At 42.9% G+C, this 25,568-nt stretch overlaps 1 protein-coding gene across 4 annotated transcripts in view; it reads right to left on the reverse strand.

The window, feature by feature from the left end:
- Window positions 1–25,568, reverse strand: part of EPB41L4B (erythrocyte membrane protein band 4.1 like 4B) — a 709,272-nt gene that overhangs the window by 287,461 nt on the left and 396,243 nt on the right. For all 4 annotated transcript variants that reach the window (XM_029589854.1, XM_029589857.1, XM_029589855.1 and 1 more), the window contains exon 14: window positions 2,504–2,537. In XM_029589854.1, coding sequence (XP_029445714.1) covers window positions 2,504–2,537 — 34 coding nt within the window. The remainder of the gene's footprint in view (window positions 1–2,503; window positions 2,538–25,568) is intronic.

Raw genomic sequence — 25,568 nt, forward strand, 5'->3', positions numbered from 1 at the left:
GACTTCTATCATATCTCTCCTCAGCCACCTCATTTCCAAGCTGAAGAGTCCTAACCTCTTTAGCCTTTCATAAGGGAAACATTCTATCCCCTTAATCATTTTGGTCACCTTTCTTTATATCTTTTCTAATTCTGCTAAATAGTTTTTGAGATGTGGTGAACAGATCTGCACCCAATGCTTAAGATGAGGTTACACCTTGGAGTGAGATACAGAGGCATTATGATATTCTCTGTTTTATTTTCCATTTCTTTCCTAATAATCCCTAGCATTATATTTGCTTTCTTGGCTGCTGCTGCTGCACACTGAGGAGATTTCAATGTATCTGCTGGAGGGACAGAGGTTGAAAGACGGGGGTATGCTGGAGGGAACAGGTCTTTGGAGGTTGAGGGAGAGGATCGAGTGCACAGAAAGCATTCTGACACCACACAGAAAGCAAGGCCTTTTCACCTGATTCAGACAAGTATAAAAAAAGGCTTAATCTAGCTGTGACAGTTCAGAGACTCTGTTTCAATTATTCTTGCTCCCATTTCATTCTCCAATATGTATGTATGCTTCTCAGTTTGTTCTCAATAAATGTTTCGGAGTTTAAGAATCAGCCTGTGTATGAAACTGAATGAGAGTTTAGCTTTCTGTATAGTTGTACATGACAGCAGAGTAACTGTTAGAGGGGAATCATATCTCTGCTAATTTGTTTTTTTATCCTCTGGGGCCATTTACATTTATTAAAATGTATGAATCACCCAAACACAAAAAGGCCAAGGTGATGAAAAGGGAACATAATCAATAAAACATTAACACAATGTAACAAGGCTAAACCAATGAGGTCACATTGACTAAAAGTCGGGAAAGCCCTGGTTTAGCATTTTCATGGCAAGACACTTTCTTTCTGTGCTTGTAGGCAATAGCAGCTACTCCCCGTTACTCTGGTTGCTAACTTCTTTTCTCCATTCTTCTGCCTATGAAGAGCGATATAACTATTCACACACTAACAAGTTCCTGATTAAGTGCATTTTTAGGCTGCTGAACAGTAGACCATGTTGAATGCATCCTTGCCCTTGCAACAGTAAAAGTCAGAAAGTTGTTCACTGTGTGTTAAATATTTTACAGCATTTAGATCTAGCACTGTGTTCCCTGGCTGGAGACTGTAGCTGTGGAGGCAGAGGAAATGGATACAGAGGAGGAATCTGAAAAAGGAGAAAGGGCTGCTAATAAAGCCTCAGAATTCATGCAGTTTTTAAATATTTTAGCTAAGACCTTCTCTGCAAGGTGTGGAGTTCACAAGTCTTATTAAAAATATTTGTGTTTGCCTGCTGTGACAGTGCTTTCTTTTCTTTTTCAAGAACTATTTTATTGAAGGTGTCCTGCAATATGCTATGTAGGGGCAGAGGGTTTACCTTTTTATCCTGCTCCTACTTTTTCAATGCTACTTTTCCCTAGTTAAGTGAGAGTTGCCAGGCCATGCTAGCGTTGGAAAAAGGTAGAATGATGCCTCTACAAAACAAGAGATTGTGTTTAACCATCTGAGTAGGGCATTATTGCTTTAAGATCAGGATAGCTCTTGATCAAATACAGTAAGAGCAGAGGCTGGGTTTGCATACATGCTTACTGTAAAATACTGCAGGACATGTTACTTTGTATCTTCCAAAGCCACTAGCAGTAATGTGTATACATACATATAAAAATGCTTCCAAGTTGAATCCTATGGAACCCAGAACAAATGTTTCAGAAAGTATGCAAATAAGACAGTGTGGAGACTGAAGAGTAGGCAGGCATTTTTGGCCTCTATACTTAGCTTGCATCATCATCGTGGCCTTTGCATGTTCAGTGTGCTGACCTTGCTTTTTTCTAAAGGGGGTTGATATCCCCAAAGTAACTTTACATATCCAAACAGATATTCAGGCTTATTATTAGAGCAATGTGGCAGCTCATGCATTCCATGGGTAGAAGTGGGAAGACTCAAAAGCATACGACATCTCCAAATTTGCAGACATTCAGCCTTCCGCACAGTTCTACTCTTGACTATGAATAGCGATTTTTCTTTTAGTGACCTTCCTGAACAGCTATTCACCACAGCCTCTGTTTTGACCTTGAAGGGCTGGCATGAGTATACAGTTTAATTTTGCACCCAAGGGGAAAATAGGTTTTGTTGTGGACTATGCATGTACTTAACCACACTGAGGGCATGGTATGGGGCTGGGAGCATTTTGACCTAGTCTCTTCACATGGGTAAACGTTTAGGCAGATAAAAATTCTGAAAATTACCCTCTATTGGGAAAACTGTGCCCAAAATCAGTAGTTGGTATCTTTCAATGTCAGAGTGCTGTCTTCAGAGGATCCTGCAACTCAGAACATCTCAGCTTTGCTTCATCATCCTGAACATTCAGGAATCCCCATGAGTTGTCATCGTTAAAGCCATCCTATCTAGTGACCTCACTAGATAGGATGGCTCAAAAACTTTTTTTTTTTTTTAAAGATAGTTAATCTGTTCTTTTTCCCACCTTACCTGGTAATTATATATATCTGGATTGTTCTTAGCACTAAAATAGAGAGAAAAAAAACCAAGTTATTTGCTTGTACAGAAAGTATAAAACAGTTTTGTAAATATTCTTAACACAAACAGGCTCATGATAGGCAATGAATCTTAAAGAATATGGGTATGCAAAGTAATTCAAAGTGAAAAATCAGAACTCCATGGTTTGGTTTTTTTGATAGGACTGTAATGACAAAATTTCCTTCTGATTAGCTGAAATTCACTTTATGCAGGATCAGTAGAGTTTGCCATAATAATGCCAAACAAATTTTACAAGTCCACAGATAATCTACAGGTATTGTTTAAAAGTCATAGATCACAGATTTATCTATATAAATATTCTTTGATGACTAAGGAGCTGATATAAGCAGCCACAATTAAAATAAAAAAAATGTAATTCCCTGGATCTCAGGCTGGGAAATTGGTGTAAGGGGAAAAGCAAAGGAGGGAAAAGAAATTAAAAAAAAAAAAAGAAAAAAGTTCTAAAAAGAGGTAAGGGGGAATAAAAAGGGCAAGTTTAGGTGTCTGAATGAAGGTTCTGTATGGATGTGGCTGTCACAGGGTCACTGAGCTTTGGACGGCTGCTGTCAGCATTCCAAGAGTGACAGCTTAACAGTGGTCTGGCTTCCTAGCAGCCAGGGGTTAAGTTCAACCAGTTCAGATAGGAGGTTTGTTACAATAACTGGCCACTGTAAGCTTAAAACTAACAAACTTCAACAAAATTCTTTTCCTTTTAAGAGTCCCTATCACAATCTAGAGCCAAACTCACGCGGGGCTCTCTAAGTTAACTAAGATTCATTCATACACTCACAGACAGTCATAAAAAATTCAAAAAAATGCCTTTGAGAGAGAGGATCTTCTTATACACAACCTTCCTCTCTCAAGGCTGCCCACCCACTCACTGTTAAGCTGTCACACTTGGAATGCTGACAGCAGCCGTCCCAAGCTCAGTGACCCTGTGACAGCCACATCCATACAGAACCTTCATTCAGACACACCTAAACTTGCTCTTTTTAATCCCCCTTACCTCTTTTTAGAACTTTTTCTTTTCTTTTTTTGTTTTAATTTCTTTTCCCTCCTTTGCTTTTCCCCTTACACCAATTTCCCAGCCTGAGATCCAGGGAATTACATTTTTTTTTTTTTATTTTAACCCTTATGTGTTACATTACCACAGGTTTTTACTCTATTTTTAGCATGGGTTTTTCAGCACTACCCTAACTCTTATGTAATATGTAAGCTCTCTGGGGTAGATACCAAAAACAATAGTAACATTTTCCAATTTTTGGCAGGAGATGCTGGTTTTGGTGGTATAACAAGGTGCACATGAGAACCAGAGTGGTCACAGAATGTACATTTGGTGTTTTGAAGACCAATTCTGCTGGTTTGACCACTCTCAAGGAGCTCTGCAGTATTCACTGGAGAAAGTGGCAGATGACATGGCTGCTGTATGCTTCATAATATTACCCTCATTCCTCAAGACGTGGACCCAGACCTAGGGCCAGAGCAGATGTGCCCACCTACTGTAGACAGACAGTACGGAAAGAGGAAATGAGCTCAGTCATACTATGATAATGGAAAATTGTGGAGATACATTTCAACAAATGGGGAGGTGGGGTGCGGTGGGCAGGGTTGTATGGAAAAGATAGTGTTCTAACTCCAACATTTGTTTTGTCTCACATTGACACAAACCCCATGGAAGATGAATGCCAGGAGAAAGCAGAGTTGCTTACCTATAACAGGTGTCTTCCCAGGGCAGCAGGATGTTAGTCCTCTCAAGGGTGACATCATCAGATGGAGCTCGGCACTGAACGTTGCTCTCAAAGATTCTAGAACACTCGAACATGCCCTACTAAGCATGTGCAGCTGTAGTGATCACCCTGCCTCCTAGGCAGAGTCCATAATATAGCTAATACATGGAGAAATCAACTCCCAGGGGAGGCGGGTAGGTTTTGTGAGGACTAACATCCTGCTGTCCTAGGAGAACATCTGTTACAGGTAAGAAACTCTACTTTTTCCTAAGACAAGCAGGATGGTAATCCTCACACGAGTGAATCCCTAACTGTAGACTGTCCAAGCAGGTCAAAGCTGGAAGCCTGACAGACAGTGCTGAAGTATCACCTCTCCCCTATGCCTGTGAGGCAGCTGATCCACCCACCAGGTGTCCATGCTGGAGAAGAGTTGGGTTCTACAACAAAAAACAGAAAAGACAGAAAAACCATCATGCGTAGCAGGGGTGTCCTAAGGCAGAGGAAGGATGTGAGTGTAAGCAGAAGCAAACTCTACATCATGGAAAACAGTACAAGCAGGATTCCCAATAAGTAAACCGTGACAACAGTAGGTCTAGAGCCTCCTGGCTACAGGAAGAACCCAGCGGTATAGACAAGAGAAAGACTTTTGGAAGAAGACCACACAGTTTAAGTCTGTGTTAAAAGACAACCGAAAAACAAAATAGGGCCCGAGAGCCCCCAGAGAGAAACTGCGGTCTGCTGACATCCGAAGGACTGAATGTTTCTGCACAAGAGTGCCCAGGTTTGGCTGGTAGGCATAATGGGCAGAAGAAACCCAAGCAATGCTTGAAAGAACAAGCAGCAAACCACGGCAGGGCCTGGGACAGACACTGCGTGCCAAAGCATCAGACCTAGCTGACTGTACAGGACAGCGTCAAGAGTTTCAGGGGATGAAGGGCAATCCCTGAAACAGACCTGCAGCCCAAAACTCCCGAACAGGGAGATAACATAAGCCTGAAGCTCAGCCAAGTGCACCTGTCAAGAACAGGTTTATCTATCATGGCACAGGATAGCAGGAAGACTGCTATCCTGTGCCAACCTAGAGAAATGAGAAAAAGATAAAGGCAGTATTGGCCAGAGCATGGCAAAAATATATGGAAAAACATGGTGTATATCCTGCCCTGCAGGTATACAGAAGATATACCACGAATGCCTTAGTTTGTCCTCCCCTCCTCCCAACAATCCAACCAGAAGTTGGAAGAAGCAAAGAACACAAGGAGGCAGACCAGTAGACTGCCAGGGCAAGCACAAGTTGCCAGGTTGTCTATCAACCCCAAGCAAACAACTCCCTGCTGAATCCAGCAGGGAGTAACCCACCAAGATACCTCAGCCTGCTTGGAACAGCAGAAACAGAGTAAATGCCTCAAGGGAGAAATCTCAAAAGACTCCACAAGGAGACGGGAAACCGGGGAATCACATGCGCAAATCTCGGTAGAACAGGGTTTCATTACCAGACCAGAAACCTGAAGGGCACCAGGGCAGGCCCAGAGCAATCTCAGAACAGATTGCCGAACACCCAGCTAAGGTATCACTACCCCAGCCATGAGTACATATATTTTCCCACCAAGGAAGCATGAAGTCCAGCAATGGACAATCGTTGCATGACTCAGGTCTCCCCTGTCTGCAGACAGGGTGATCCCAAAAAAGGGGAAGAACAGCTTGCATGCTACCGTGAGCAAGAGCAGCACCTCTGTTGCGGGGTCACTTGGCCCCCAACTCCCTCAGCCATGGATATGGTGAATGAGCGAAAGGCATGCTCACCCATTTGATGGACTAGAACGCTCCTCACAGAGGATGGTCTTTGCAGGCAAGAATGACTGGTGATAGCGGTCCCTAAGAAAAGATGCCCACAAAGGCCAGCAGGTATCAAAGTGACTCCTGAACAGGGGAACCCCTGGAGGGTCAATTGGGAACACCACTGGATGGGCTCCCTCTTTAATAGACCTGTAGCTTCTTAGAATGACAGAGGGAGAGTGCTACCATTCAACCAGTTCTCAGGGCTGGCGAGAAACCGAGAGCAAATGCCAGCCAGAGCAGAGCCATCCCTTCTCCGGGAATGGAGGAACAAGAGACACCCCTCAAAGGGATGCACAGTCGGGCATCTAGAGGGGAACCCATAAGGTTTGCCCTGGAACCCAGTCAAATCTCCCCTTCCAGAAGGGAGAGGGAAGGAACAGGATCAGGGTCTCCTGATTCTGAAAGACCTTTCAACTTCCCAGAAGAGAGTTGAGGCACAATCACTGATTGCTGAAACGCCGAAGCAACAACCCAACCACAGGCAGCCAGCCTCGGATGGGAGAGTCATCACAGTAATCCACAGAGGAGCCCCAGCGAAAACGGTCCAACGACCACTGCTGCCGGTCCACGGCCTCCAAGGAGTTGCACCGATTCAAGAATCGAAGCCCCGGTTCAGAGAAAACCCTGCCAGGTACAAAGCCTCAGGGGCTTCCCCACAAAAAAGGAGTTTTGGATACAGGAGAGATTGAAAGACATTCCTCTGCTGAGGAAGGAGAGGAGCCCTGAATCACTCTCCCGATGTCTACTTCCTTCAGGGTCCAGCCAGGAATGCAGTACTAGATCAGTCCCATGGCTGTGGAACACAACCTGTTGTGTCCGCCCGGAGGGAAAAACACACAGATGCCCAGATAGTAGAGAGCAACCAGAGAAGCGTGCCCTCTGCTGTAAAAGCACGATGTGTGGTACTCATGCAGTGGTATCCCATCCTATAGATGGCGGCACACCTACAATCCCATGTACCATGCCTGTGGGCAGAACCCCAAACCACAACGAGGACAGCACACCACTTGCTAGAGTCGGTGGCTACATGCTGCCCTACAACAAAGCACAGAGTGTGTGATGATGCTTCCCCCACTAGTGCTCCTTAGCACTGTGCATTGCAAAACTGACTAGGAGATGATGGCAGAACCCGGTTGAGCAGTGTACAGACAGGGAGAATGCTATCTGCCATTGCCCAAGGCATGTGAAGTAGATGCCTAGCCTTTCCCGATCACGCATATTGCGCACCAATGTCACAGTAACTCCAGAGTAGTGAACAGTGTGAGAACAGCGTCCCCAGAGCCACTGGAGCTCTGGGTAAGGCATGGAGGAGAGTGGAGGTCTATGGCATCACACTCTCCAATACCTGATAATGCTGCGAGAGGTGGGCCCTTGAACTATGTTGGAAATGGCTCACCTTTGATTCCCTCAGGGAACAGCAGCAGTGATCGAAGATGCTCATGGGATTCTGTGGTCACGTCCTGCGGTCTCCAACCGCAACTACAGATGCCCAAAGTTGTGACAGTGCCCATAAGACCCATGGCAACTTCGCACTGACCAAAGCAAAGCCACAAGGGCACCCAGCAACTCTGCACTCTGGGCTTTGATGGCACTTGACCGAAGCATAATAGGTTTGACCGCATATAGCGCCATCCCCGGTGCCACAGGTGCCTGTGAACACCAACCACCCGGTAGCCCTGATGGAGACTATCCCTGAGACTATCGCTGAGACTATCGCTGTTCCGGTGGTACTAAGGCGGCCATGGGCGCCTGCAGGGAGAGGTCCTGCAGCCCATACACAGATCCCTGATGCCCAAAAGAACTGATAACCGCCAACACCATCGACTGTTTTCCTCGGCTCATTTATTCATCCGAGGGCATCGATGTAGCGAGCTCCCATAGTCATAGCCCATGAAGGGACAGCACAGAGCTCCTTAGTGCCTCATAGAGGACGCCACCAAGGAGCCTCGAGGGCATGGGACCACTGCAGACAGATGCCCCAGTGTACCAGAGTGCTTCAAGTGGATGGCAAACCTGTGCTTGATCCCTTCAAGGCCAAAAAACCCCTGCCAACCAAGGGCTGCAGGGTCACACAGGGGCTTCCAAGAGCCCTGGCAGTCGATGGCCTCAGGTATGACCAAGGCGCTCAATAGCAAACCCAGTGCCTGGCCTGTAGTGCTAGACATAGTTGAAGTGGGAACAAGAGGCACTGGTGGCCTGAGGGCCTCCATGGTGGCCCCACACCTTAATGGCTACAAGGGCATCAATGGTATTGAGGCAGCACCGCATCGCAATGGCATTGAGGCCATTACTGTGCTGGCATAGAGGTCACACATTACAAATACCTAGTGGGTGGCCTCAAGGGTACGCACCTTGAAGGCCTGCCACCGCTTCAAACAACCCTGAGGGTGGCCATGCACACACCTTGATGTGATCGAGGGTGTCAATGGCATGGATGGCACGGCTGGTTTCGAAGGCCTGTGTGTGTCAACAGCACCATGGGCATAGAGGGTACAGCAGCATCAATGGTGCTGTGGGCAATGTGGGATTGCATGCGAGGGCATTGTGGCATCGAGTGTACTGAAGGCAGCACAGTACCAAGGGCAGTGCGGGCTCGATCAATGGAAGAAGGCATCTATTTGCGATGCCACATCGCCACCTTGATGCCGGTACGAGACTCCACTTCCACAAATGCTGATGGCACAGAAGGCCTCTATGGCATCATGAGCGGTCACGCACCTCGAAAGCATCAAGGGAGACCATGGTGCACAATGGTGGGCCTGGTCCCTGATGTGGCTCCGACATCGATGTGTAAAACGAATGGTGTGCTGGTCACAGCTGTGCGCACTGGCAAACATTACTGGGCATGGCACTGAGGTGCGGCAGCAAGTTGCTAGCCCAGGCTCCTGCTTCTCCCTCTCCTAAAGAAACTGCACTGCCAAGACTGGTAAGCAGGAGGGGAGGCTAAATTTTCCAGGGCTCCCGTCAGTGGAGACTAGTTTCTTGGGATGTGGGAAGGATGAGCTCTCCTCCCCACAGGAATGGCATGGTCCTTTATCCCTGCACCATCCGAATCCATCGATGCTGATCGATATGTGAAACATGGAACTCCAGCCCAGGTAGAACTCAGGTGAGTCCCCAGGCTCAGCAGCCTACATGACCACCGGACTTCATAAGTCAGTCCTGTCAGCACCAGGGAAAGGGAGAAAGACAGAGCAAGGAGGGGACACAGATACAAAACTGCAGAAACTGTTTCTTCTTTATTTCTTTTTTTAAAGATAGTAACAGACTTTGCCAGGCTGCACAGGGGAAAGGCCACCCTGCGGGCAGGCAGACAGCTGGAAAGAAAAGGAAAAATAAAACTACCTTAAGGAAAGAAAAGCAGCTGCAGCTCTAGAGAAAATCACTTATAAGAACTGTGAGAAGAGAGCAAAGTTGAATACCATGAGCACACGGCTTCCATGACCACATGGCTCCTCAGAAAAAGAGAGACTAAGGGACTCTGCCTAGGGGGCAGGGTCATGACTACACTGCACACACTCAGTAGGGCATGTTCAAAAATTCTAGAATTTTTTAGATCAAAGTTCTGTGCCGTGTTCTATCCGATGTCACCCACATGAGGACTAACATCCTGCTTGCCCTAGGAGAAATATACACTATGGCCAGCTTTTTTTTTTTTTTTTGTGTGTTCAAATTTTAAATGTGTTTTTAATATGCACTGTGGACATGTACCTTAATAATGACATTTTTTATGACTGGTCTTGTTTTTCATCGGCACAACTCCATTTTATCTCTGTGATCCCTGGGCCACCCATGACAGGCCCTGCATCCTTGGCCCAGATATTTCCAAGACTGGTCTTGGAAATCTCTGGCCTAAGGATGCAAGGCTTGTGACACCCATGAAACTTTGGCCTGGAAACCTCTGGTCCGAGGATGGGCTTATGACTTATCACGGGCTGGCTATGTTCATGTCTGAGGTATCCAGACTGGACTATAAATCCCAGGTCAAAAGGAGGAAAGGAAAGGCCTGTAACCCATTTGTAACCAGAAAAAAATAAGTCACAAGTAAAATTTTCAGATTGTTTATTTGACTTCAAACAATTGCACAAGTAAAATTTTAAGACAGACTTCAAAGTAATGGCATAAAATACAAGTTTGAATATGTAGTAAAAGTCCCCAAATTCCATCAAAAGGTCCATAAACTGGAGGAACATATGGAAGACCCATGCAGACAGCCTGGCAAAGCAGACAACGCATCCTCCATCTGAAGGGCTATAGATTATGAACCATTTCAGCAGAACAGCAGTGATAAGCAAGCAGGAATGGAACCACCTGCATTCGTCACTGTAGTCTGATAATAAAGATGCATCCACCTGCAAAATGAAGGGAAAAGAAAAACAAGAGAATGCAAACTCAAAGCTTGGAGACTGACCATCCAGTGCCCACTTTGGAACCAGCAGGACTAGTACAAAGGAATGTCAGAGTATAAATACTCAAGAGAGGAGACCAGCATCAACAGTGGAGTGTGATGGCTCAAATGAGGCATCCAAGTGGGAGAAGCATCAAGTAGAGATGATGCAACTAAGTGGGTAAAACATCAGTGCTGGAAGGAAGTACAGGAGTGCAATGATTCCTGCAAACCGCACTGATGCATGCAGATAATGCACCATGGTGCACCCATCTACAAAGAAAGAGAAAAGGAAAAAAGTGAGAAGAGCAAGTGTAAAGCTGTCCAGTGCCCACCAGCGAACCAGCAAGCATAGTGCTATGGAATGTTGTAATGAAAATACGGGAACCAAAGAGACTATAGTGTCAGTGGTGGGTCAAGTGTTGGCAGAGATGGGGGGGGGGGGCGGGGAGTATCTACGTACAGACGAGGCATCTGATTGGGTGAAGCATTTGCACCAGAAGGAAGAGCAGGACTATAACCACCATTTCTTCCAACTGCAGCCACCTGTAAAAAAACAGTAAAGAAAATAAAAAATGAGAAATGCAATTTAGGGGCATGAGATTGACCACTCACTGCCCAGTAGTGCATAGAAATGTTGGTTCAGAAATACTCACAGAAGGAGAGGAGACCAGCAAGCGATGGCTCAAACAAGGCATCCAAGTAGGGCTTACCTGTAACTACACCATTGGAAAATACAGCCTATCCCATCTTTCGGGCCTAAGACAGTGCAATGGGAAAATCTTTCATGGCAATTGTGCAGACCACACCATGGTTGACATCCAGTTGAAACCAGACATCTGGACACCAGCATCGACACTCCTGTTTACCATTGGCGATTAACAGCTAAGATCCACAAATTGGGTTTGTGTTGCTGGTTTCATGGAAGTTTGTTCCTGAGGCTGTCATTGGTAATCTCACATGGCAGCTGACTGCAGATGTTTTGCTGTTCCTCCATGGGAGGTAGTTCCTGAGGCAGTGCCCCCTACTGATGGTCTGGCGAAGGCCAGGTGGGGTTCAGAGACAGTCACTGGTGTTCTGGCATAGTAATTAACTTGAGGTTAGTCACTGGTGGTTTGGCATGGGCCTAAAATAAAAAATGTGGACAATACTAAAGGGTCCAGCTCTGACACTGACATCAGCTATGCATCCACAGGAGAGATAGGTGGGTATATTCAGAGGAACAACTGCACTGCTGAACATAACCTGCTAGTTAGCCAGAAATATCTATCTGGCTAACTAGCAGAGGTACTCAGCAGCTGAATATTGCTCCCTCAGAATTTAAAAGCACCATGTAATTTAAAACCCCTAAAATTGTCAGACATAACTACTCCATAATCAGCTTCAAAACTTTGACAATTTAATAAACTTAAGATGCAGACAGAAGTCAATCTGGGCTATCCAATCTTTGCACAGAGTGCCACATGTATGATTATCTAACTGTTAGAGATGTTATACATGTGCACTCAGTGCAAAGAGCTACTGGCTCTCGAACGACAGCAATCTCTGGAGACCAGTGGCAAGCCTAGAGTTGCTGAGACAGAGGAATATAGAGGAATCCTTCAGGGGCACAGTAGAGCCTTCCCAACTTCAGTCTAGTAGTTCTTGTGCTACTTTGGAGAAGCAAGGTCACCTAGCTGGGGACCATTACTTTCGAGTGGCAGGAAGTGATCCTGTAGCTAGGACCTGACCTCCAAGTGATGTCTTACCCTCTCGCATCAAGGATGTGTGTCCAGAGCCAAGTGTCCATGAGAGAAAGGTTAGGATGGCTATTATATTAGGTGATTTGATTGTTAGAAATATAGTTAGATGGGTAGCTGGTGGGCATGAGGATTGCTGGGTTAACTTGCCTGCCTGGTGTGACGGTAGCAGACCTCATGCACCACCTAGATGAGATTGTAGGAAGGAGCTGACTGTCATAGTACATGTGGGTACCAATGATTATTTAAAAAAAAAAAATTTAAATGACAGAGGAAGGTGTAGGAGAGAGGTTCTGGAAGCTAGGTTTAGGCTCTTAGATAAGTAAACTGAAATCCAAAACCTCAGAGTTGCATTCTTAGAAATGCTTCCCATTCTACACACAGGAGTCTGGATAAGATGATGGTGCATAGAAGAGAATTTCAGATTTCGCAACTGGGGAAATTCTGGGAAAGGCACAGCCCATTCTGACAGGATGGGCTCCATCTTAAACGGAGTGGAACCAGAGTGTTGGCATTAACCTTTAAAAAGGAGAGAGATGACAGTTTTTAAAACTAGATGTTGGGGGAAAACTGACAGTCGCCCAGAAGCACATGGCTCGGAATAATGTATCTCTGAAGAATACTAACAAAACAGGGAAGTTAAGGTGTCCGAATAGGGAGGTTGCAATAAATGCTAAAGTAGCCATTAAGAAGAACAGACAGAGCAAAAATATTCCAAATCAGTTGGGGGGTACTACTGTCTAACTTGCCAGAATGAGCAGACAGAGGATCAAATGCTAACAGTAATTAGGGACGATGACAAAATAAGCAACACAGTAATAATGGGTAATTTCAGTTACCATGGTATTGACTTAGTAAATGTCACATTAGGTGAAGTTTCTAGATAAAATAAATGACTGCTTTCATTGAGCTTCCACTTCATTGATATGAGTGGGAGCTATTTTAGACCTAATTGTTAGAGATATGCATGATTTTGTGCAAGAGGTAACTGTTGGAGTCACTTGGCATAACATGATCAAATTTGATTTGATAACTGGGAGGAGGACATTAAGGAAATCTACTGCGATAACATTTATCTTTCAAAGGGGAGATACTAATAAAATAAGAAAGAAAAGCAGAAAAGAACTGTAAGGCTAAGAATTTACATCTGGCATGGACATGGTATTTTTAAACAATCTGGGAAGCCCAGATCAAATGTGATCCATGCATTAAAAAAGGTGGAAAGATGACCAAATGGATAGTGGCATGGTTAAAAGCTGATGTAAGAGAAGCTATTCTATCCAAAATCTCAAAAAAGGAAAAAGTGAACCAAATGAAGAAAACAGGAAACAGCATAAGCACTGGCAAGGCAAAGGCAGAGGCAAAGACAGAATTTGAAAAGAAGCTTGCTATGGAAGCAAACACTCAACTTTTTAAGGTACATTCGAAGCATAAAGCAAGGGAGTCTGTTGGACCACTAGATTATCAAGGATTAAAAAGCTAACTAAGGGAGGACAAGGCCATCGCAGAGATATTAAATGATTTGCTTTGGTCTTTACTAAGGAAGATGTACGGCAAATAAGGCATATCAGAAGTGATATTTAAAGGTGATGGATTCAGAGGAAATGAAACAAAACTCAGTGAACTTGGAAAATATTAATGGGCACATCAAGCTAAAGAGTAGCAAATCTCCTGGCTCAGATGGTATACATCCCAGAGTGCTGAAAACAAACTGTGGACCTATTAGTAATCTGTAAATTATCATTAAAATCAGCTCCGGTACTTGAAAACTGGAGGGTGGCCAACATAACTCCAGTTTGTAAAAGGTCGCAGGAGTAGTCTAGGAAACTACAGACCAGTAAGCTTGACATCAGTGCCAGGAACAATGGCTGAAACTATTATAAAGAACAAAATTACTGTACACAGTTAATTATAGTTTAATGAGACAAAGCCAACATGAATTTAGTCAAGGGTAGTCTTGCCTCACCAATTTGCTACATTTTTGAAGGTGTGAACAAACATGGATAAAGATGAGCTTGTTGATACAGTATATCTGGATTTTCAAAAAGCACTTTACAAAGTACCTCATGAGAGATTCCTGAGGAAATTAAAAAGTCATGAGATAGGAGATAATGTTCTACTGTAGAATAAGAACTAGTTAAGATATAAGAGTAGGGATAAATGGCCAATTTTCTCAATGGAGAAAGGTGAATATTGGTGTGCCTCAAGGATCTGTACTAGTACCATACTTTACATTTATAAATGACCTAGAGATGCTAACAATAAACGAGTTAATCAAATTTACTAATGAAACAAAATTATTTAAAGTTGTTAAATCACAAGAGGACTGTGAGAAACTGTAGGAGGACCTTGCCAGACTGGGCATCCAAATGGCAGATGACATTTAATGTGGAGAAGTACTAAGTGATGCACATAGGGAAGAGCAACCCAAATTATAGCTACATAAATCAAGGTTCTAACATTGGGAGTCACTACCCAGGAAAAGGATCTAGGTGTTGTCATGGATATGTTGAAATCTTCTACTCAGTTGAGATGGTGGCTAAGAAACCAAACAGAATGCTAGGAATTAGGAAAGAATTGGGCAGTATTACAGAGGCTGTCATAATGCCTCTATCACTCCATGATGAGACCACACCTTGAATATTTTATGCAATTCTGGTCATTGCATTTCCAAAAAACTCAGAGATGGTAAAGGTACAGAGAAGGGCAATCAAAATGATAAAGGGGTGGAACGATTCCCATACAAGAAAAGATTAGAGAGGTTAGGGCTTTTCAGCTTGGAGAAGGGACGGCTGAGGAGACATGATAGAGGTCTATAAAATAATGAGTAGAATGGAATAGGTAAAAATGAATCAGTTTTCGGACATTTTGAAAAAGTAAATAACTAGAAAACAGAGAATGAAGTACTGGGTAATACATTTAAGACAAATAGGAGACATTTTTTTTTCTCAACGCATAATTAAACACTGGAATTTGTTGCCAGAGGATGTGGTAAAAGCTATTAATGTAGAGTTTAAAAAAGGGTTGGACAAATTCCTAGAGGAAAAGTCCATAAACCATTATTAATGTAGACTTGGGAAAATGTACTTCTTATCCCTGGAATAAGCAGCATGAAATATTTCAACCTTTTGGGATCCTGCCAGGTACTCGTGACTTGGATTGGCCATTGCTGGAAACAGTATACTGGGCTTGATGGACCTTTGATCTGAACCAACATGGCAAACTTATGTTCTTGTTCAACTGTCTTCTTGTGTATCGGATGCCGATGTCAGTGGATCAGAGATGGCTCTCTGGGTCTCTCTAGCAGGCCCCTCTGTGTTCATCAGTTGATGATCACCTGGGAAAACAAAAGACATATCAGAGCCAAGTACTATTACATCCTTCTGACCCATCAGCCAGCTCTCTTTATCCCAGAAATACATTCCCCACCATACTCACCTACTCCTTTCTGCATCATCCATAACAGTGTTGCCAGTATGGATGCAAGTAAAAAAAAAAAAAGTCCTGCTGAGGAGTCCTCCAGGTCAGGTCCTCCATCAGTCAGCTGCACTTTTCATGGTGGGCCTCCTGCCATCTAGCACTTGGACAACTCGAGTGCCAGCTTAAATGTCTTGATGAGTGCCAGCTTGGCCTTGACAGCTGCCTTGGTGTCCTGCCATAGAACCACTGCCCTGGTCATCACTGACATGACGACAACCTTGGTTCTTCACAGGTTCTTCACAGTTGTCTTCTGACTGATGAGCACACTGTGCTTCTTGCAGACTCACCACAGCAATTCTGAAGTTTACACTGCATTGATGCCACTTCTCCTCCAGCTGCTGGGTCCTGCCTCTCACTGCTCCCAGATAACGTGTAGATACCTACTTCCCCTAAGCACTGCTCCCAGTTTTTCCCTGTTTCCCATCCACCTGCCTTTTCTTTCCCCCTTTAACTGCACCCTCTACCTCATGCCCCATCTCCCCTCTCTGGCTATGCTATACCTAGTCATGCACCACACTCCTCCTATCCTCTGTCACAGTCATCCCCCTTGTCATGCTCCATTCTCTCCATAGTCCTGAACACCACCAACCGCTGCCCCCCCCCCCCCCCCCCACTGTTTCAGAAACGTACACACAAAAGTGGACAAAAAGACAGATAATCACAGACCAACAATCAGATGCACTCTAAAGATTCACTCAAGAATACAGACAAGTAAAAAGGATGGGAAACAGCAAGGGAAAAACAAGCAGCACAAAAACAGAACTCTCAGAAACCGCGATCGGACAGCCACCAACTCCAACATTTGCAAAACTGCCTATTCTTAGTCCAGAGCTCATCTACCACCTCCCAGCCCTGGAGAAGCTTTCTTTTATTTCCACTGAAAAAGGAGTATCCAAGAAAACAGATTGACATCTCTGCACCACCAATCACACCACAGGTTAGCATAAGTAATGTCTATCAACCAATAAGAAAAATTGCATTTTTAAAATAAGCGTCAGTTTTTACTGCCATTTTTAATCACAGTTTTCTGCCTGACAGTTTTAACTTTGTTTTAGCATGCTTTTTGGGCTTACTGCAGATTTTTTAACACCAATTAGATTTTCATATCATTACTTTACTGCATTGAGCAGGGCTGCATGTTTTTAACATTGCTCTGTATGAAAAGAAAAAGTTAGTGCTAACATTTTGTACCATTTTGGCATGATTTTATTACATTGGTAATTTTATTACATTGGTAATAGGTATGGTACAGCTCAGTATACCTACCTATGCCCTCAACTAACCCTTAGTTCATAATCTTGGCCCGCCCTGGTCTACAAAATATAATGAGACCAAATGTTCACAAATACATATTCATTATGGATATCCTGATAAAAAAAATCCCAGATGGAGCCTGTTTAATATGTAATTTTTATTAAGTGAAAAGCAACACAATGCATATAGTGTCAAAGAACTACATCTTCAAAACCAAAGCATGTATCTGGAGACATTATAATGATCCATTATGACATTTTACTATATTTTAATTTTTTATGATTACAACCTCAGTCATACAACCCAATCATATCATATCCACTCCTTCAACATCCAACTATATTGTCTCAGCAGATAGTACCTAATACAGAGGAAATAAATACTAACCCTTAAAGCAATTTCAGTACTAATTTGCATAGCCCAAAGTAACCCCTTAGGTACAACTGACATTTCCTTAAGTCTCAACAGTTCAAAGGGGGCATGGTTCTTCACCGCCATTATCCAAGTACCAGCAAGTCAACACCTCCCTTTTTGCTAGCATGAGTGAGGTGGCTAAGAATGTGGTCCTACAGTAGACAGGATGAAGTCTTTGCCAAATGGCTAGATACACAAGATCTTGCCAGACCACTGAATTGCACTCCCAGACATTTTTTCTAATGAAGTACAGACATTTTTCCAAAAGGCTTGTAAAATTCTGGACATTCCGTAAACATGTGACTTAAATCCCCAGGTGAAGAATGACACTTAAGACAGACTCCCATATATGCATCCGGATACTTTTGAGCCTGGTAATATATCTAAGATAAAATAATTGAAATTGTATTTCCCTCAAGTTTGCAGGTAACAAATACTGGTACACTTGAAAAGGCCAAAACAAGGTCTTCCTCTTCAATCTGATACCTCTGGTCAGACCTCCATTGCTCAACCAGTTTGCTCAAATGTGTAGTTTCAACCTGTTTTATGGGAGAGGAACCCAACTACCAACCTTGCTGATCCTGTGTGGTCTTAAAGTCTCAGTCATCAGAGAAGACATTTTCCATTGTACACGCCCCCCCCCCCCATTTTCACAATGTAATATCTAATTTGTAAGAAAGCAAAAAAGTGATTAGTAGGCAGTTCCCACTGCCCTAGCGGTTGCTGGAAAGAACACACTTCCAGATCCAATTTTCCAATACAATAAGCCTTTATATTTCCACAACTGAAACATTTCCAAACCAGCCAGGAAATCTATTTCCAGTGAAAAAAAAGAAAAGGAGAACAAGTCCATGATCTATGACTTCTATCTCACCACCACTTCCATGCCTTAGCAAATACAGATACCCAGGACATATCAAGATAAAACCCAAACAGATGTACTACAATAGTGAAGGTGGTTCACCAATTTGTAAGGATGTACACCTTCAGCTAATAAACCTTGTCATACTTTTGTTTCAAGACCAAATCTTGAATATAGTGCAGCAGTATCACCATATTATATATCCTAAAATCTGGCACAGCCAGCCCTTTATATTTTTTATCCCCCATCAACTTGCTTAGCTTAATGTGGGCAGGTTTGTTGCACCACAAAAAAAATATTGAATATATTATACATCTCTCCAAATTTCTAACCCACACTGGTAACAACTGAACACAATAAAGGAGCCTGGGCAGAATAACCATTTTAATTACTGCACTCCATCCCATTAAAAATAAAGGACACACTTTCCATTTAACCAGAGATGCTTTAGCTCTATGTAACGCTTCTATACCATTGCTCCGATACATATCTACAGTAGTATGAGAGCGCCATATACCCAAATATTTCAATGGAAATTCTCCTCTCCACCTATTCTTGAGCTTCACATCCATGAGGAAAGCCAATGATTTATCATAATTGATCTTTAAGCCTGCAAATATTCCATAAACATTAACACAGTCAATGATACCAGAGAGACTAGTCAAAGGTTTCCCTATAAAAAGCAACATGTCGTTGGCAAACATGCTCAGCTTTATCTGCTTCATTGTGAATTGGATATCCCAAAAATTAATTATACTATGCAATAGCTAATTGTTCTATCACAGCCCTGCCTTGTTCCTCGCTTGAGACAAAGATTGAGATATTGCACCACTGACTGATATTTGAGCCAACAGTTGCTCCTAGAGAACTTGCACCCATTTTATAAATTGCTCCCTAAAAATAAAACGTCACAAGACCCACCACATAAAGGGCCACTTGACTGTGTCAAATACCTTTTCAGCATCTAGACCAGTGGTTCTCAACCCTGTCCTGGGGACCCCCCCAGCCAGTCTGGTTTTCAGGATATCCACAATGAATATGCATGAGAGAAAATTTGCATACACTGCCTCCATAACATGCAAATTTTCTCTCATGCATATTCATTGTGGATATCCTGAAAACCCGACTGGCTGGGGGGGGGGTCCCCAGGACAGGGTTGAGAACCACTGATCTAGACTAACCAAAAGGTTATCCCCATCCACTTTTACGCTAAAAGAAGAAAGTGCAGTAAATGCTTTTAACATATTAGTAGATGAGAGCCAGCCTGAAATAAACCCGGTTTGATCTTCCGAAACCAATGACTGAATAACTCTGTTAACTCTCTGAGCCAATACTACTGACTATAGCTTAATAGCCTAACTCAATAGAGATACAGACCTATATGATTCAGGATGCTCCAGATCTTTGCCAGTTTTTTTATTTATTTTTTTTTTTAAAGTAAAACCACTATTGCTAAATTAAGTCCCACTTCTAGCCATCCCCTGCTCTGAGCCTCATTAAACATTGTCTGCAATGTCGGTGTAATATTAGCTCCAAAACAGTCTGGACCTGGCGATTTTCCCAGTTTTAGCTTTTTAAATTATCCCTTGTATCTCCGATTCTTGAATGGGTGCTTCTAATCTTAAACTGTCTTCCAGTGAAAGCCGTGGGAATTCCACCCCTTGAAAAAAAGATAGTTGATTTACCAAAGAAATATTCCCCTTAGAGTACAATATGTAAAAAAAATATTCAATCACTTCTAAAATGCCTTGGGTGCCCGGATTCCTTATTTTGATTTTTAAAAAAGGCGTGATACAATGATTTGGGATTAGATCTTATCAAAACTCACAAGCAGTTTACCAGACTTGTTTCCCTACTGAAATAACATACTGAAAGTAAAATCAATTCTTTTTTGCCTTAGCCTCAAACAATGCGTCCAGCTCTCTACGAGCCTCAACCAATTACTGTTTAAGGTAATCTGTCAATTTCTAGGCATGCACCCTTCTGAGGCTTTCAAATTTTTTTTTGTAAGTTCTGTTTTTTGATGCGTTCTCTCTTTTGTCTGCTTTAATAGTCAATTTGTCTCCTCAAAATTTTGCAGATTTTGCAGTATTTCAAAAAGTAAGCACATTAACATCGGAAGTATCATTATTAGTTTGAAATCAGTCATTACCACGTGTAGAAATTCCACAAAACTGCCTGCCATGATACAGCAGCGCAGACATTTTCCAGTTAAGTCAGCTACCACCTTGAGCAGTCAGTACTAATGAAGAAATAATCAAAGAATGATCAGTGAAAGAAACCTCATACATGTCAAAAGATAGTACTTTCTCATATCATGATTCTGATATTAAAAGATTATCAATTCTTGTGTAAACATCGTGAACGTGAGAGTAGAAAAAAAATTCTTTATCCTCCAAGTGGAGAAAGCGTCAACTGTCAGCAAGGCCAAACTGTTGATATAAAAATCCAATACCTATATTACTCTTGATTATTTTGAGGAGTATTTGCAGGTTTGTAATCCATTAGGGGATTATTTGAGATGTTAGTCCTCAGACAATCACCATACCATAGAAGAGGGTATAGCACTATAAAGGTTCATGGATCCAATTTTTAAAGGATTCTTTAGGGACCGTGTTTCGCCACAAGGGCTGCGTCGGGAGGGACAAAGCCCTTGTGGGTACCCATCGCTCAACCACATTTACATGTATGCTTTATGTTGTCAACCATTCATTTGTACTGTTGGTTTTTTTGTTATTATGGTTCCTTATTAGATCATTGTTTTAATTATTTCTTTCTAGTTCTACTATTGGGCTTTGTCCCTCCCGACGCAGCCCATGTGGTGAAACACGGTCCGTGTCAAGGCAGAGCGGCAGAGTCTACAGGGCTATTTTATTTGGACAATTCGGCTTTTCATTTATTAAGCTAAGTAACGCCATTGATATGATTCAGCATTATAAATGTAAAAGAGAATCTAAAGAGCACAACACAGGTGATATTCGCAATAGAGATTTTGCAAACTTAAAAAGTAAAACAACAAAAATAGCATACCAACATTGACCAATGATTAAACAGAAGGTGGAGTATTAAAGTGGAACTAAGCTATACGATGACACCTATTATGAAGGTCAATGAAGCCTAGCATATAAATTCACTTTATAGGTTCTTGGTAAAAGAAAAATTAAATTGGACACTATTGGTATTCTTTGCGCTTGTGGGTCACTGTTTACCAACGGTCCAACACAAAATTAGCAATAATCCAAGGTCTGCGGTTCTAGTATTTTTATGGTAAGCTACCAGGATTTTTATTTTGTTGGGGTAATTTAAGTATTTGGCAATCACTTGAAGCATGCCTCAATCAGGACCAAGTCTATATGCCCTCTTTACCAAAATTACCCGATCAGTAATATTAAGGTTAAGAGCTTTCAGTAACTTTTTCACATAAATTAAGCTCCTCATCTTGTTCTGTTCTCAGGAAATGCCCAAATCCACAGGTTGTTCCCGAGACTCCAATTTTCAAGGTTGTCGAGTTTCTCTTCAAGAAACCTGTTTTCTTGCGGAGAGCAGTCAACTCAACTTGTAAATTTTTGATGCAGTCATGCTCAGACAGCTTGTTATGAGTGTAATTGCCGCATGGTATGCCTCTACTTTACCTTTGAGTTTGTCAACAATTTAATTTTCTGTAATGGATCGGTTACTGCGGCTGAGATGGCACATGTGAAAGGCGGCGTCAGTCAGGCCTTCCACCAGTGAAATATCGGATTCCATTGTGTCTTCCACTCCACCAGCTTTATCCGCATCTAATCTTTGCGATTGGCCCGACATTTCTTCCACTATTTGGGCAATTTGAAAGTCCATGAATTTGTTCATATGCTGATATGCTTATTGTGAGGAGGTTCACTTTGGAGCCAGATACAGTAGGGAAATAGATGCTGGCAGAAGTACATCTGCTCAGTGTGATATCAATCCCCATGCCCCGCAAACAGGCTCATTTGTAGCCTTCCAGTACCAAAAGGTGTGCATCAGTGGAAAACTACAGCAACATTTTCAAACATACTCATATTTAAAAGACCCTCACAATATTGAACTATAAACCTAATCCTTGTTTTTACCTGTGCATTTTGACATTTTGTTTTAACAGCTTATTTAATTTATATTCCGCTTTTTAGGCCAGGGCTGGGAAGGTGTCAGGGGGTTGGCTGCCCCAGGTGTCAAGCCCAAGGGGGCAGTCATCAGCAGGGCTTCTTTTACTGATAGGCATAAGCACACAAGACTCTGCCCCAATGAATCCAGGACCTGTGCAAAAACTGAAATTGGTAACAACTATCTTCTCTGCAGCAACTTTGGCACAGCACTACCTTCTTCCACAATGTCAGTGGTCCTGGCACATTATATCCATTTCTCTTCTCCCTGCCCGTCACTTCCCTCACTCTTTGCCCCGCTGCCCACAGTCCCCCAGCATCCCTTTCTCTTTCCTTCCTTTCCTGCCCAGCATCCCCTTCTTCTTACTTCTCCTCCTTCTGCCTGCAGGCTGATCATTGGTAGTTTGCATAGTGTTCCAGAGCCTTTTGCTTGCAGATCTCATATGGGAGAGGGCTGAGGCACTTCCTTGAGCACTTCTTGTGCAGCTGCACAGGTCATAGATCTTTAAAGCCAGCCCTGCCTGAATCTTAGGCAGCAGAGAATAAGCCCTCTGCTTTTTACTCCATCCCCTCTTCTCAGGCAGCATAACTTGATCTGAGTACAGTTTTGTTTTTTAAGACTTCTTATATTTAGTGTTAGTCTTACATGTTAATAAAATAACATTCTTATGGTTATTAGATTTACCATGTATTATATATTGATTTTACATTTGTGTGTGGAAGATTGTTTTGGTTTATTCCTAGATTTGACGTTTTAATACATTTATATGGGTGTTTTATTATAAATTGCTTTGATTTTGCTTACAAAGGCGGTATAACAAACAATTAAACTAAAGCAACAGGATTTTATTTTTTTTGGGTGGGGGAGGAGGGGGAGCCTGGAGCAGACAGAGCACAGTGCAAAGCAAAGAATAGACCTCTGCTCCCAAATGTAGCCCTCCCTATTCTCTAGTTCCCCTTTCCCTCTTCTCTGCAGCAAACAGGAAAGGGAAGAAGGGGGCGGGGGCAGTGGTTGAAGTTAGGTGGATAACAACACAAAGAAGAATCCAGTTTTTGTCTGTGTATTTCTGTTTCTAATTTGTGATCCCTTATTCTGTATTTGGTGAGGGTCTGTGTTCTGTATATGTGTGACTGAGGTGAGGTCTGTAGCAACCAGCTTTTTCTCTTTTCTCTCTAGAAGGTATATTAGTATTTAAGAAAGGTGGAACATTTGCAATGTTGCCTTTTCATACAAGGTTGTTGCTGTTTGAGTTTTGGGAATTATTGCTGGTTTGCTATATATGCTCTGAGTGACTTACTACAGATTTTTGTGTTTTTTCACAAAATGCCTTGTAATGGAGGGACTGTGATCTTGTTACTGAAGTGACAACAATTTGCATGGTTTTCCTATGGTGAGTAGGTAAGCAGAAACACTCCAGTTCAGCCTAGCTAGTCATTTCAGAGATTACCTTCACCCAATGTAGTATGAATTTCTTTCAATTGATACATTTAGACTGCAAAAAATAATTCCAAATGAAACCTCTCCAAAGATTACAGATGACATTCAGACACTGACATTGCTGAAACATTACAAATGTATATATACACACAAAACAGTTTAATATTTTAAAATGCAATGTCCAATTATGCAATTTTACAGGATTGTGCTGGGAACAATCAACTGGGGAGGGAGCAGAAAACCCTAGGGAAGTGGTTCCTAAACCTGCTCTGGGGGGGGGCCATCAGATTCTCACATTTTCAGGATACTGCAATGAATAAGCTTGTGTGGGAGAAACATTGAGGCTGCCTCATGCCTGTGGTTGCGTGAGGGTTCATAGGCCCTATGCTGATTTTAAGTTTCTGCAACTATTTCTGCTGTCACTGAAAAGAGGCCTACAGCACTGCAGCCCAAGAGGGAGAATAAAGGGGAAAGTGGGAGTGGTCTGGAACTAGGCAAGGGGTGAGATGGGGTAGGGGGATTGCTGCTACTGGACCGAAGTTAAGGAGAGAGGGCTGCTGCTAAAGGATAGAAGGTGGTAGGAGAGGGGTTGCTACGGAGCAGAGGTATATAAGAGAAAGAATGGCTTCAATTGCTAAGTACTTGGAAGAGGAGCTGTTGGGAAGGGTGTAAGGAAGAGAGGGAAACTGCTAATCAAGGAGTGGCTGGTAGAGAGGGGGATGCTACTGGGCAAGAACTGGATGGGTGAGAAAAGGGTTGCTACTGGATAAGGATTGGAGGAGGAGAGAGAGGATGACAGAGCAAGGAGTAGTGAGGGAAAGAAAGGAGAATGCAGGTTATGGAGGGGTGGGATGAGAGGGTTGTAGACAGAACAAGTAGTGTGGGTTGAAAGGGGACACAGGGCAAATGGGAGGGAGAACAGGGATGCAAGGCAAGGAGTGGGAGAGAGGTGGGATGCAGGAGTGGTGGTGGAGAGGAAGCAGGATGCACGACAGAGTGAATTGGAAAAGAGGGATGCAGGGGAAGGAGTGGAGAGTAAGAGAAAATGGATACTGGACAAGGGATGGAAGAAAGAGGGAGATGCTGGGTAGGAGGGGAAAAAGAAGGGTGCTTTGCTAAAGTGGCCACCACCAGAGGGACAGCTATTCCGTTACTGCCAAAGCAGCCACTGGCAATTCAAAGTGGGAAGGCATAATTCATAATATCTCTCCAGAGTGCAGAAAAAGCTGATCCTGGCACTGTTTCAGGTACTTCAAAGCAGATTATATTTAGCTACTGCAGGTATTTCCCTATCTCCGGAGGGCTTACAATCTAAGGACCTGTTTATTAAGGATTTTCCCCATAGATACAGAGAGGAGACAAGCCATAGTAAATATAAATATCCTGAGGCAATGGAGGAGAGAGACTATGCAACAACAGAAGACTCCTTTAAGAGTAAAAATCATCACAAATTTGTTAGTCAATTAGACTGCATTATGAACTCCTTGTATGAAGAATTGTTTCACAGTTATATAGTAAGGGCATTTTTCACAATGATGAGTGTCCTGGCTAGGTAGGGTTCTTCAATTACTTTCTGCCAAATGCAGGGCTTTCAAATATATTATAAACCTTTATGACACATAAAAAGCAACCTAATCTTTCTAGCTGCCAAAAAATCCTTGAGGTTCACACCCTATCCTATCAACACAAATACCAAATTAGAATTAGGATTGTTCAAATCAGAAGATCTCCAAATCCTTCTAGTTTACGCCCCTCCAGG

Source organism: Rhinatrema bivittatum, chromosome 2 (assembly GCF_901001135.1).
Source record: "Rhinatrema bivittatum chromosome 2, aRhiBiv1.1, whole genome shotgun sequence".
In the NCBI taxonomy this organism is placed as follows: domain Eukaryota; kingdom Metazoa; phylum Chordata; class Amphibia; order Gymnophiona; family Rhinatrematidae; genus Rhinatrema; species Rhinatrema bivittatum.